This window comes from Rattus norvegicus, chromosome 4 (genome assembly GCF_021556685.1).
Source record: "Rattus norvegicus strain SHRSP/BbbUtx chromosome 4, alternate assembly SHRSP_T2T, whole genome shotgun sequence".
Taxonomy (NCBI): Eukaryota; Metazoa; Chordata; class Mammalia; order Rodentia; family Muridae; genus Rattus; species Rattus norvegicus.
Window position 1 is genome coordinate 111297470 of NC_141537.1, and position 14073 is coordinate 111311542.

Consider the following 14073-nt stretch of genomic DNA (forward strand, 5'->3'; position numbering starts at 1 on the left):
TGTAGTCTGAGAACAAATGCATTATCTAGTCTACAATCATTTTTAATTTTACTAGCGACAGTTTGACAGGCCTACTTAATGTTGCTGGGTTGACCTTTGCATGAATTTGTGCTAAATCCTTTTCTTTAACCTCCCTCAATCTACTGTGTGAGGACAGAGCACAATTGATATAACAAGGGGCTATAGAAGTATTACTCAACAGCCCTGGCCAAAATAGCAGGACAGAGAGGGGCAGGTAGGGGGTGGGGAGGGAGGGAAGGAGAGACGGGGGAGGGGATAGGGGAATAGAGAGACCTGAACACAGACAGTATCTAGTATTGTAGACTGTGGAAGCTTGGACTTATTTACTTAATTGTATTTATTTAACTATTTAGAGATAAAGTCTTATACATCCCAGGCTGACCACAAGGTTTTAATATATCTGAGGGTGACCTCGAACTGCTTATCCTCGTGTTTCCACTCCTAAGATGTTTGCCCCATGGCAGGTTTGTGTGGTATTAGAGAGCAAACACTATAAAAATAAAGTTATTTTTCAGCATATAGAGAGTATTATAGAGATGGAAAACTGGGCCAAATGCAGAAAATTGATACCAATTGATACACTTGCAAGCTGTACACCTAAACCTCAGGGAGCATAAAGAAAAAGCCAGAAAACCAGAGACAGGATTCCTGCCTGATATTCCCGGAGAGGAAAAATTATGAGAGCCAGAGAACCAGGTAAGGATGTTTATTTTGAGATAGGGTAGAACAGAAAAGTGGTACCCTTGAAATCTCAAAACTACGGTGGCCTCCACAAAGCCTGCATCTGACAATGACAACCCCTAAGTATGGAGGAGAATTCAAAAGAGCCTGTTCTTTGATGAAGACATTTAGGCAAGTGGGGCTGTTGGGGCAAATCGGTCTTCTCCAAGGACTAGCACAATGATACAATAGCCAATCCCAAATGATCAGCCCTAAATACACCTGCATGTACACAGCACGAAATAAACTCAGTAGGCTGTCTGTCTGTCTGTCTGTCTGCCTGCCTGTCTCTGTCTCTGTCTTTCTATCTATACACACTTTCTATCATATACACACGTATATGTAATAATAATAATTAAAAAGAAGAGGCATTAAATTTGAAAAACTGTGTCAGGAGGAGTTGGAATGTATAGAGGGAGGGATGATATGCTGTAAATACAGTACCCATAAAAAATTCTCAAAAGTAATCAAATTTAAAAAAATATATAAAGAGCATGTTCACTATGTGGACTGTTCAGAGAGAATATTTAACTCACATATTTAATGCACAGTTGTTTAGGGTCAGTCCCACTGACCCACTGTTCACAAGGACTTCCTGCAGAAAAAAATACTTTCCATAAAATGTTGCCTTTAATGTCTGAGTAGTGTGTAAAGTAATGATCATAAAACTTTTTCTCCAGTATAGTTGAGTAGACATTATTACTATTACAAAGTATGCATTAAGCAGAAGGAGGTTGGATAGAGCCAGCCAGCATTGCAGTCTACGCAGGCTCCAGGGACATCCCCATGCATGAGAAGGCATCATTCCTGCCAAAAAGCTAGCAAGCTGAAACCACACCCTTGGTCTAAACCATGTTAGTTTGAATCCAGTGGCCAAACAGTTTCTCTTAACATTGCTTTGTTCCCCAAATTCTTTTTTGGGAAAGGTAAAGTTCTTTCTTGAACTGTGGACCTCGTGCAGTTTGCAACAGCCTTCTTTAGCATTGGAGGACTTACTGGAGAACATTTTAATAATAAGAATCCCAAGCACAGTCTGTTTTCTGTCTTTTGCCTTCCCAGGGACCTGCTGGAAACCATGAAATGTGGTATCCTGTTTTAGGGTTAAGGTCACAGAGTTCAAGGAGGAAACCAGAATTTGAAAGGGAGCAAAAGTTTCTAGGAGTTTGCCCATAAACAAAGAATCTTGGGCTTTATGCCAGCATCTCGTCTGGTAAATACTATAACAGGTAACACTTAGGCCTTACATGGTGTCCTGATCCCTCCACCTGAACAAATATAAAAGAGCTGAGGTGACTGAGCATTCACTACTCGTCACCCGTATCACTCCCTCTCCCAGCACATGTCCATTTGACTGGAGAAAAAGTAGAAGAGCATCAAGCTCAGGCCAGGATGAGCTAGCATTGTCCAAGGATGAGACCCACCCATCCATCATACACTTCCCAGGAAAACCCTGTCCTTCATGCCTTTTCATCTTAAGACAGAAAAGCCCAGAGTTTGTGCTAGTTGAACTCAGCAGTCTCTGGGGAGAGACATTTCTCCCTCTTGTGTTTGTTGCACGAGTTCAACAACAATTCTTTTTTTTTTTTTTCCGGAGCTGGGGACTGAACCCAGGACCTTGCGCTTGCTAGGCAAGTGCTCTACCACTGAGCTAAATCCCCAACCTCAACAACAATTCTATTTAGCAAACAGTAAACCATTTGGAAGCCTTTTGGTTACAGATCAGGGAAGTTAACTTACTCTCTGATCTGGGGAGAATGTGTGACCATGACAAGGGTCAACTCCCACTGGAAAACAAAAGAATTACTAGGGAGCATGTACAACAGGCAAGGTATGAATAGTGGCTTTCATGGATTGGTGAAGGCACAGAAACCCACAGGATCAATATAGGTGCTTGATGCAAGAAGTGATAGTAGTCCTATATGAACTGGGCACTGTTTTATTGCTAGGCTACAGAATGTTCAAAAATTATATATTAACATATGCATAAATACACTAGCATATGATAGGTTCCTACCTTCTAAGTATGTCAAGCCATGTACTCCAAGCTCTGTTTGGAGGTGGGGAGATGACTCAGATAAAGCTTAGCTTTTGAATACACTGTGGGCTACAAATTAGTTATTGGAACATAACCCTGGGAAACGAGGGTAACCAGGTTATCTATAAGAAGTGGAATGTATCTAATCCTTCCTAGTTGTCCCCTAATCCCCATCCAGAGGCCTTCATGAAGTCTACATACGTACAATTTTCAGATGCGATAAAAGTCTCATGACATCTGCCATGTCAGCCAGAATGAGCAAGCGTGTCACAGCCGATAGCAGAGCCCGTGCTGCCCGCACCATTGTGCCACGCTTGACCGAAGAGCAAGGGTCGTCAGCAAACTCTGAGGAGGCGATCCGCATAGTCTCACCTGCAAGAAAACACACAGAGGTGGGTGGGTGGTGAGGATACTGAGAACATAGTGAGCTGAGAGATCTGTGGCTAGCTAAATTGGATGTCACAGCAATGCTGGCACTTCTCAAAGGCCAGTACCATAGTGGACATTGCAAGTCTAGCTTATTAATGCACAGACAGAGCTGATGGACAAAAAAGTTATTATTTAACATTAACTTGTAAAATCGAGCTTTTAACACCAATATGAAAGCCATTTAATGTATTTGATGTAACAACATTTATATCACTCCATTTTCTTGGAGCCAGAACCATTTCCTAGGCAACAAGTTCAGGTGACTGACATCCGAGATTTGATTAATAGTCCCACTATTCTAGGTTGCTTTCTGTTGCTGTGGTAATCTCCATGACCAGCAAAATGTAGGGAAGGAAGGGATTTCACTCATGTAGGCTTCCAGGGCATAGTCCAACAGTGAGGGAGGTCAGCGCATGGAACTCAAGCAGGAAGTCAGTCAGCAACCATGAAGGAAGAACAGAGCTTACAGTCTCGTGCTCTGGCGCATACTCAGCTAGCTATTTCATACAGCCCAGAGCTGTCTGCTTACGGATGGTACAGCTCACAGTGGGGCTGGGCCATGACACATCAGTCATCAACTAAGATCATTCCTCATAGATATATGCCCAGAGGCCAACCTGATATAGTACCTGATATAGCGGTCATTTTCCACCTTAGGTTTAGTTCTTATATTCTGGTGATGCACAATCATAAAATTATTTTCATTGCTACCTCATAACTACAAATTTGTCAGTGTTACTAATTATAGCAAATATCTATGTTTTCTGATGGTCTCAGGTGACCCCTGTGAGAGGGTCATTCCACCCACAACAGGGTCATGACCCACAGGTTGAGAGCAGCTGTGAGAGAGACAATTCTTCAATTCAGGGTCACTCACCCCAGGTGCTTCTAGGTTATGTTAAGTTGGCAATAGAATTTAGCCAGGATTAGCTGCAATGCTGTGGAGAACTGATTCTTAAAACATTGACCTTTTAAAAACTACTTTTAGGAGGCCAGGGTGGGAACATAGTTGAAATTTTGAGGTCACTCTAATTTATATGTCAAATTCTAGGAAAGTGACTGCATACAAAGATCATATCCAAGCAAGAAAGGAAGAAAGAAATAAAGAGGAAGGAAGGGAGGGATGGAGGGACACAATGAAGAGAAAGTAGGGATTTCCTTATTTAGTGGAGAGTGGTCTAGGGGAGAGCAGTCTTCTCTTATGAACTGTGATGAAGAAAGGTGCCTTCCCACTCAGGCACAAAGATGAGAGCTGCATGAGACTCAGGAGCCTGGAGCCTGAGGCTGACAGCTGGGAGCTTTGGCTGCACGGAAGGGTATTGTGAGGAGAGGGCTGCGACACCACACCATGCAAGAGATTTGGATTGTACCATTGACACAGAAAAGTGACTCTAATCAATTTCTGTTCTTGGAAGATAGGTCAGCCATTTTACATAAAGTCAACTGGAGGAGACTTGACTAGGAAAGAAAAACCAGGTAACAGGACAAACACAGTTAGGGTTAGAGCATGATGAAGCTTGGACTTGATATAAAAAGACCCAAATATATAGGGGGTGGATGTGACAGAGGTCACTGAAATACAGTCAGTGGATTTTGTGAAGAGAATCTAGAATGATGAATAAGGATAGAGGAGTCAGGTACACGTGTTCGTAAAGGGATACCAAGAAGTGGGAAGCAAAGAGAGATGACTAACCAGGGCAAGCCTGATGCTGTATTAGTGAGGAACACCTGATTAAGCAGGAAGATCTTGCAGGAAGCACAAGCAGAGCTCTGGGTAGTGGAGCATACTCGAGATAGGAGACCTACAATAAACTCAACAAGTGCAGTTGACAGGACTAATTCTTTGATTAACGGTGAAGTAGTTTGTTTGATGTTCTAATAGAAATGATCAAGGTTCTATTCTTAAGAACAAGCTATGCTAAGACACAAGTGGAAAGAAACCAATCATTTTACAGGCAGGTCAAAATAGCCTGTACATCTGTCTATTAGTGTTAAAGTTCATTTATCCTTCATAGCAGTCTGAGTTTCTATTAAGGTATGTAGGCATGTAAGAAAATGTATTATATCATTGGGTCCTTGAATGATGCTATAACACAAACAAAAAGTATATTTTCCAATTTTATACAGAGGTGTAAAAGGAAACAACCCATGCTGACAACAGTTTAGGAGGAACTTAAAATTTGAAGTTTGTATCTGTAAAATGGTGAACTGCTAAAACACACAATCCTTGGAAGTCTAACACAGATTTCAATTAGAGATTGTAATTATCAAACACTTAAAACACTTATTCAGTATACATGTCCCACACTTGGCACACACACACACACACACACACACACACACACACACACACAGAGAGAGAGAGAGAGAGAGAGAGAGAGAGAGAGAGAGAGAGAGAGAGAGAGAGGAGGGGAGGAGGGGAGGGGAGAGGGAGAAGAAGAGGGATCTGAATCTCTTTGTTAGCTACACAAGATAAAATTCATTGCAAATATATATTTACCAGGCAGAAAGAAGCACATTTATATCCATTCTTTTCACTATAGTTGGAAAGACATTATACCTCAATGCAAATTCAAAGAGGATCACCATAGAGAAAGCTCAACAACTTTGTCTATGGTATCAATGGGAAGTCACAGTTTATAGAATATACTTTATTGTGCAAAGGACAGTAAGATTTCTCTCTCTCTCAGACAGAGAGAGAGAAAGGGAGAGAGGAATCTACTTGGATGATTCCAGTTTTTACAGGTTAAACAGGGGTGAGCTCTACCTTGGATGAGAGGAAACCACTAAGTTGGGGGTTATTCTTAGAATAAATGACTCCAAAATGACAATTTGTTTCATCACCTCTCAGAACATAGAGTGCAAGTGTTGCTAACCAAACTGTGCCTAAACTGATTGGATTTTCCTTTTCAAATATTCAGACAGTGGATCAGAATAGCATCATGTAACATCACTCCACCCACAGGCTGGCTACATGGTGGCCAAAAGTGTATCAAAGCCAAAGGGTAACAGGAATCAGGATGCACTTCTAGTCATTAAATCTGGGGCAGGACACACACAGGCCCTACTGGTGGAGCAGGAGTTCAGTATGGATGGAGGGTGGGGCTGGAAAGGCTCATGGGAAAGAAAAAGAACAAACACATGAAAATCCCTGCTGGCAAAGAGCAAAGATGGAGCTTCTACGCTTCCCTCAAAGGCTGACTAAAATGTACAGCAGCATTCCAGAGAGTCTAACAGCAACTTCTGGCTTATAATGTTAAGCACACACCCCTAGATGTAGGTTAAGACAAAGGAGCTGAGTCTGTAGATTAATAGAATATCATTCACCCAGCATGAACAAGGTCCTGGCTTCAGTTTCCAGCACTGCAAGAAAAAAAAAGTACTTTGATGCCAAGATGGCTTGGTTGTGTAGAGGGGTGTGCCATTAAACCTGACGATCTGAGTTCGACCCACGTAGTAGAAATAGAGAAGCAACTCTTGAAAGTTGTTCTCTGACTTCCACATGTGTGCTCTGGCACATGTAAATGTACTTACCCCCACAGGCTAGTAAATAAGGTAAAATGTAATAGGCTGCTAATGGGGCAGATGATTCACAAAGCTGTGTCAGAACTTGCTGTGACAGTGTGAGTGGCAAGGCCAATGCTCTAGTGATGATACAAGAAAGGTCACAAAAGAGACATTTCTGTTAGGACAGCCTGGCCTCAAGATGTTCAACTATTTTCCTACCGTGACCTGCTGCCCCCTTGAAAATCTGTCTGTTCTCAATAGAATGCCTCAGCTTCTGAGTTAACCGCCGGTCTCTATTCAAGTATTTCTGGAGAGACACAGAACCTGGAAACACCCCTGAGATGCCCTCCAATTCCCATCCTCAGCCACTTTTACGGACAGTAAGTAGTTTGATAGATGCCCAGGAGGGAGGAGGAAAAGAGGAAGAAAAAGAGACAAAGATACAAATAAGAAAGACAAAGAGCAGTGAAAAGAAGCAAAAGAAAAACAGAGGGATATGGAAAAAGGAGAAAGGGGATGGCACAGGGAGGAAAAGAGGGAAGAAGGCCATAGGGAGGGAAGGAAGGGGGAAAGGGAGGGGAAGGGCACATTCTTTTCTGAGAAAATGTAGGTATGTAAATGTAAATATCAGGCTGTTCTGAGAGGACTCTGAGATAAAGTGCAGGTAATTTCATTCAGTTTAAATTAAAAACTAAAACCCATTCTGAGCAGATACAAATGATCTCACATTGTTAAAGATTCCAAAGGAAGGCCGATGTGAAATCAGCAATAACACTAATGTGTCTTATATCCCCGTAGCTTCAGGATTACTGGGACAAAACGGAAATCTATATTACAAGATGATAGGCAAGTTTATCATGATAAAATTAGCTATTTTCTCAGGGAACTGGTGTTCTATAAGACTGTAATAATTAGCAAGGTAATGAAAGACTATATAAGAGAGGGGAGGGGTACTGGAGAGAGAAAAGCAGGGATCTACTGGTTACTATGTGCATATGTATGGAAATATTCAATGTCAGTTACTTGATTATAGATAGAACCAGCTGGAACTATGTTCCCAGGTGAAGACTAATCTCCTTAAGTCCCTATCACCAACTGGAAAGAAAAGTAGCGTGAGTGATGGGTTAGACACAACCAGTCATGTGTAATTCTTTCACATAAAAGCTTATGACAGGAATATCAATCTAAAAGCTCCATATATTTTAACATGGATTAAGGGTGAAAAACGTTTACCTCTATTTATATCCACGTGTGTAAAATATAAGTTACAAGGAGAAGTCTCATATGTGAGAGACCATGAAAGCTTTTATCTTTCTGAGTTTTAATCATTTCAATTAATATTTTATTTCCCAGATCCAAGGTCACGTATGGCATGAAATCAAATGTAGTCCAGGAAGGAAGATGGTGGTCAGGAAGGAGGGACATGTGAGTGGGAGGAAAATCAACTGGAATGCATTTTGTTTGAAAATACCATAATGGCATCTAATAACCTATATGCTGATTTAAAAAAGAAAAATAGATTTGAAAAATGAGAATAGGCATTTAAAATCAGAAAGCCAAAGGTTCATAGACCCAGTGCTTGTTAGATCATAATATTTCTGTCCCTCAAATAAATTGGGGGTGAAAAATACTGTTAGCTGTATTGGGGTTCAAATGAAAGATGATATTGTTAAGGCCCCTGGCATAAGCCTTTACCTATATCAAGAGCTGCTGTGGTTTGAAAAGACATGTCCTCCAGGGTTTCAATGTGTTTGAACAGTTGGTTCCCTGCTGGTGATCCTAAGGAAGGTTGTAGAACTGATAGACCACAAAGCCTGGATGAAAGAAGTAGTAGGGTAGGCTTGAGGCTTGACCTCACTTCCTGTTCACACTTTGTTTCCTGACTGCAGTTGTAATCTGGCCAATGAGCCTCCTGCTTCTGTATCTGTGCCTTTACCGTCTGCTGTCAAACCTTCCTACCATGATGGACTGGATCTCTTTGGAGCCCAAAGACAAAAAAAACCTTTTCTGTTAGGTTGCTATTTTTTTCTACAGCAACAAAAAGGTAACTAATACTGATGGTATAAAGATTATTATTATTAATACAGTTATTAACTCCATTGCTTGATTTTTCTCACTTTAATAAGAATCATTGAAATATTGGTTACAGGTTGGAAGCATATTTTTGGATGATCTAGTTTCTTGTGGTCCTTGCTCAAAAGCAAGAGAATAACTGTCATTCCCCATACTCTATTAGATGGTCCCTCACCTGTGCACATACAAGCAGCACTAAATGGCCTTGGAGACTATTTGATTAAAAGCATTAAATTAAAAGAAAGTGGATCGGGAAAGAAAAGCAGTTGGAGAATTGAGAGGAAGTAGGTAGATTCAATCAAAATATACTAGGTGCATATATAAATATTAAAAATTTTTAAAAAGGAAATAAATCCTTTTTGTGTGACAGCAGAATGTATGCTTCAATGTCACTTGCCTTGAACAACAACAGTCACAACAACAGAATAATCTTGAGGAATATGCACATGTGAACAATGAACCCTGGTGATGATGCCCAGGGAGACAATAAGGGTCCAAGGAGGAGGAAAGAGGAGGAGGAAACTTGTGTAGGATGTAAATCATGATCCAACATGACCCCAGAACACGACTCATTCTTTGGGGAGTAGTCTGCAAGTAAGACAAGCACCCTTTGGAAATCTGATCACTGAACTACTGGAAAGATGAAGGTCAGGTAATACATAGGGTGGACATGGCCAGTGGCTGCCAGCCTGCCTGGTGGCGAGTTTAATTCAGTTTTCTTTGCATGCTCTTAGTTGTGGCATTCAAAGGTCTGACTTCCTGAACTCAAACTAATGTAACGAAAGTGAAGAAAAATGCATGCTGCAAAGCATTGCAGAATAACCATGGTAACAGGGAATGATGACCCAGGAAGCCAAGGGGAGAGAGGCATTCCAGTGACCCTTCCTATGGTTGATGTGCAATTATACATTGACAACATTTCAATTACTAAGTAAACAGTTGGTCTATATGAAGTCGGAAAACCACAGACTATTAAGACACTAAAAATAACACTCTTAGTTCTTACAACTTAAGACCTATCACCAGGGGACTGCTGATGACGGCCCTCTGGACAGTTCTTATCTGTATTTTTGCCAGCATTTAAACTGATTACATTGTTCCCCTCTGTCTAATTACACAAAATATTGACAGTTAATGAACTTTTCTTTTCCCAACACAGAACTCTTTAAAAAAGGTGAGAAAAAAAAAAGAAGAAGAAGAAGCAAAAGTCTCCATCTTTCATTGTCTTAAATGTTATCTCTGTTTTTCTGTCTTTGTATCTGTCTGTCCCTCCTCCCTCTTCTCTCTGCTGTTGTTTATTGAAGCAGTGTTTTGTGAAGCCCAGGATGACATAAGATTTGCTGTGAATGACAAGGGTGAGTTTTGAACTTCTTGTCCTCTTGTTTCCTTTTCTTAAGCACTGGGAACTGTATTTGAAAGACTATTGAAAAATAGATAGTATTTAGCAATGAAACAACTACAGACAATAAAGTTTTTGTGCAATGAAATAAGATTACAGAGTTAGAATAGGAGTTTCCCTAAGTCCAGGCAATTCAAGCATTTGCAGTACATATTAGTATAGACATTTCCTGTTCCCAGGCCTCTGTTGTCTACTGTTCTGTGCATTATCCTCATGGCTCATTGTTTATATTCATCATGCATATCAGCTCAGGTTTATATTAATCATGCATATCACCTCAGGTTTGTGCTCAATCCAGAACGAACATCTTTTACTATTTTTTTTAAGCTTAGAACCATTTAAACTTAAACCCTGACTTAAAATAATACTTTTATTAAACAGCAATTTCCTTTTTAAATTTGCTAAATATTCACACGTGCTTTTAAAATGCTCTAAACACAGTAATTGAATAGATAGTGTGAAATTTCTGAACAATTTATCATTTTGACCTTTTTGTAAAATGCTAAGACAGTGCTATAGCACTCAAAGACCCAACACTGGTCCAATTGGCTCATTTTCGAAGCATACTGGAAAAATAACTTCTCTAGTTATAAAGCAAACTGAAGGATGTAAATGACCAAAGTGGAGAAAACAAAACAAAACAAGAACAAAAACAAAACAAAAAAGAGCAGAAAGTGTGCTTTCCCTGATAACTGCCCCTTTCCTTTATGGGAGTAGGTGGGGTTATTTCTCATGTTAAAGAAGCATCCAGAGTTGTTGATATTTTGAAAGGATCCATTGAGAAGACATTGGTTTACCTGAAAACCTCTGAGTTATGCAAATGTATGGATAATTGTGTTCCGTGAAGCAGGAGCTAGTACCTGGGACTCATGATTTCTTCTGCTTTAAGGATCCCATTTCCATCGTGTCAATTTTTGAGACCTACTGTCATGTGTCCTAAGTTCTATTCAGAAAACTTTACCTGCACCAAAGCCTGACTTCTGGAGAGCATCCAATGACAAAATTACTCCTGCCATCATTTTCCCAGAACAACTGAGTGGAGAAAGAAACTTATTTACCCAAGGTCAACTACGTGGTAAGGAGCAGAGTGTGCATTTAAAGCCATCCAGCTCTACAAATGCTGCTTCAGAAATAACCCTTAATATCTGCTTGTTCCATTCAAAGTGCCTATCCACCCACATATTTCTGAGTGGTCTGAGATAAGAAGTTGAAGGCACAACTACATGTTTATTTGGTCTGTTGAGCATAGCAAACTAGAAAAAGAAAGAGACGAGGAAGAAACAGAAGGAAAGGTAGAAGGACAGAAGGGAAGAGTAAGGGGCGGAGGAGGAAAAGAAGAAAAGAGCAGTAGGGAGGAAGGAATTAAGCAGAGGAGGGGTTGGGGATTTGGCTCAGTGGTAGAGCGCTTGCCTAGGAAGCGCAAGGCCCTGGGTTCGGTCCCCAGCTCCTGGGGAAAAAAAAAAAAAAGCAGAGGAGTTTCCACAAATCAGCCCCAGGCATACACCCTTTGTTCTTGTCACAGCAAGGACTGATGTGGGATTACCTCTGCCTGTGTACTGTGAGTTTTCATCCATTGCCCTAGCCTAGAAGGATGGTCAGCATAGCAGCCATAATTACAGCACTTTACTTTCTCTGCTCCTGACATGGAAGTCCTGTTTAACATATAGTGATACCTCATTATGAAAATACCTCTTCCATTCTGAGACTACGGTTTTTTTGCTGGATCTCATAAACTATTTTTTACACCGCACCTTGAAGTCAGGACTGCTCTTTATCTGGGTACTCAAACTGCCTGTTTAGGCTTCCTTTAAGAGAACAACTTAACAACTCATCTCCCTTTCCCATGTAGTCAAATTTTACAACCTCAGAAAAATGCATAGCTATAATCTTAAATGGTATACTCTTCCGGGGCCCAAATCCAGACAATGCATGTGTGCTTGCATGTTATGATAAAAATCCTGAAAACAGCAAATACGTTGAATAAAAGTTGGAAGTTACATGGCTATGGGTTTATGCAGCTGTTGACGGTGACAGCTGAAGAACTGTTTCTTACCTAGGTCAGTTGGGGGCAGATGCAAAAAAAAAAGAGTTTTATCCCTTGTGAACCCTGATAAAGATTTCTATGAAGTACCCATCATTCTTTCCCATATGATGGTTTCTGTGCTGTTCCAAAAACAGGGAGAAAAAAACAGAAAGAAACACAGAGACAGACACATTCACAAGACAGCCTCCAGGTAGGCACAGACTCAGGCTCTAACAAAAGAAAGAAATAGAAAGACATAAGACGTAGGGAGGGAGGAGGTAGGGTATTTAAATCTGGATTAAATTACTTTTTGATAAATTATTCCAAGGTGAGGTGCTTTTAATTTTTTCCTTAACGTGACATTACTGGCTCCAAGTATATCATTAATGCATTCAAACTGAAGCAAGACAAGGTTTCTGTTAGTCAGCAAATGTTGCGAAGAAGAAAGCTTGCTGTAGTCCCCCTGGATCTATATAAAGTCACACTGAAGCAAGGGGAAACGATCAGTGATACTTCATATTTATTGAACTTCATAGTGGGATAATTTGATTTGCCCATTAACTTTTTATTTGTTTTTAAGTCAGTATGTAAGTTTAGGAAGTATCATACAACTGTAATCTTTGAGAAAGGCAGGTGCCAGGAAAGGCTGCACTTCCTTCCTTTGTTCTTCCCACAGAGAAAGTTCCTACAAAAGGAGAGAAATCCTAAAACGTATTTTTGAAGCAGCAAAGAATATGAAAGGCGAGATATGCATTTCACCCTAGGGTGTTTATGATTCAAGCCCATGGTTAGGGAAATGGTCAGAAATTCACAATCGGATTTCCCTCTAAGAACCAGCATTAGTGAAAAGACAGTATTTTCTAAGGCAAAATCTACATTAAAATGAACGTCTTCTGAGAGTACTTGAAGCACTGAACACCTGCTGAGGAACTGGCACAGGTTACCTCCTACAACCACAGTATTCACATGCCAGCCTTCTTGCCTGAACCAAAAAATCAGAAGGGGCTGGGGAGATGGTTTGATGGATGACAGCAGAATTCAGATTCACAGAACTAATGTCCAGCTGTGTGTGTGTGTGTGTGTGTGTGTGTGGTCACCCAGGTACCTGCATCCACCAGTGTGTGTGTGTGTGTGTGTGTGTGTGTGTGTGTGTGTGTGTGTGTGTGTGTGTGTGTGTTGGGGTGTGTATGAAGGATTGTTGGGACATTGGGACATGCTGGCTACCTGTCTAGCTCCTGGTTCAGTGATGGACGCATCTCAAAAGAAGGTGGTAGAAAGTAAAGGAGGGTGTTCAATTCCTCTGTTCACACACACACACACACACACACACACACACACACACGCACAGACATGAGAGAGAGGGGGGAGACAGATACAGAGACAGAGAGAGACACACACACAGAGAAACAGAGAGACTGAAACAGAGACAGAAGAGAGGAGAGATGCATTAACCCTAGCCACAGGAAGGCTATGTCAATATTGCAAATCGAGAAAGCTTCCTGTCCCTTTGTCTTTCCAGAAAGGGTAGTCATCAGGCTATGTGATCTTTTGTTAGTTTCCTTTACTCAAGTAGCTCTCTGAGAATATAAAAAGTTAGGTATAAAGTCTCAGAGATTTGGTGGCATCAATCAATGTCCCTGAAGTGACCATAAAATTAGAGCACTACTGATCCTGATGAGACCTCCCCACTTTTGTCTTCAGTCAAAAGACTGAGAATGAGCAAAAGAGACCACTTGAAGGATGTCTGCTCGCTAGATGTGCCAATGGAAAGTTCTGGTCAGTCTCCAGGACTGTGAAACCTAAAATGCACAATACATCAGTAGCTAATAACTGTAGTTTCACTAACAAATTCCCTTTCAGTCACAT

General features: G+C 40.8%; 1 protein-coding gene across 6 annotated transcripts in view; it reads right to left on the reverse strand.

The window, feature by feature from the left end:
* The window catches only part of Ctnna2 (catenin alpha 2), a 1149154-nt gene that overhangs the window by 820152 nt on the left and 314929 nt on the right, over window positions 1–14073 (reverse strand). For all 6 annotated transcript variants that reach the window (XM_087656637.1, XM_087656638.1, XM_087656636.1 and 3 more), the window contains one exon: window positions 2982–3148. In XM_087656637.1, the coding sequence (XP_087512763.1) occupies window positions 2982–3148 (167 nt within the window). The remainder of the gene's footprint in view (window positions 1–2981; window positions 3149–14073) is intronic.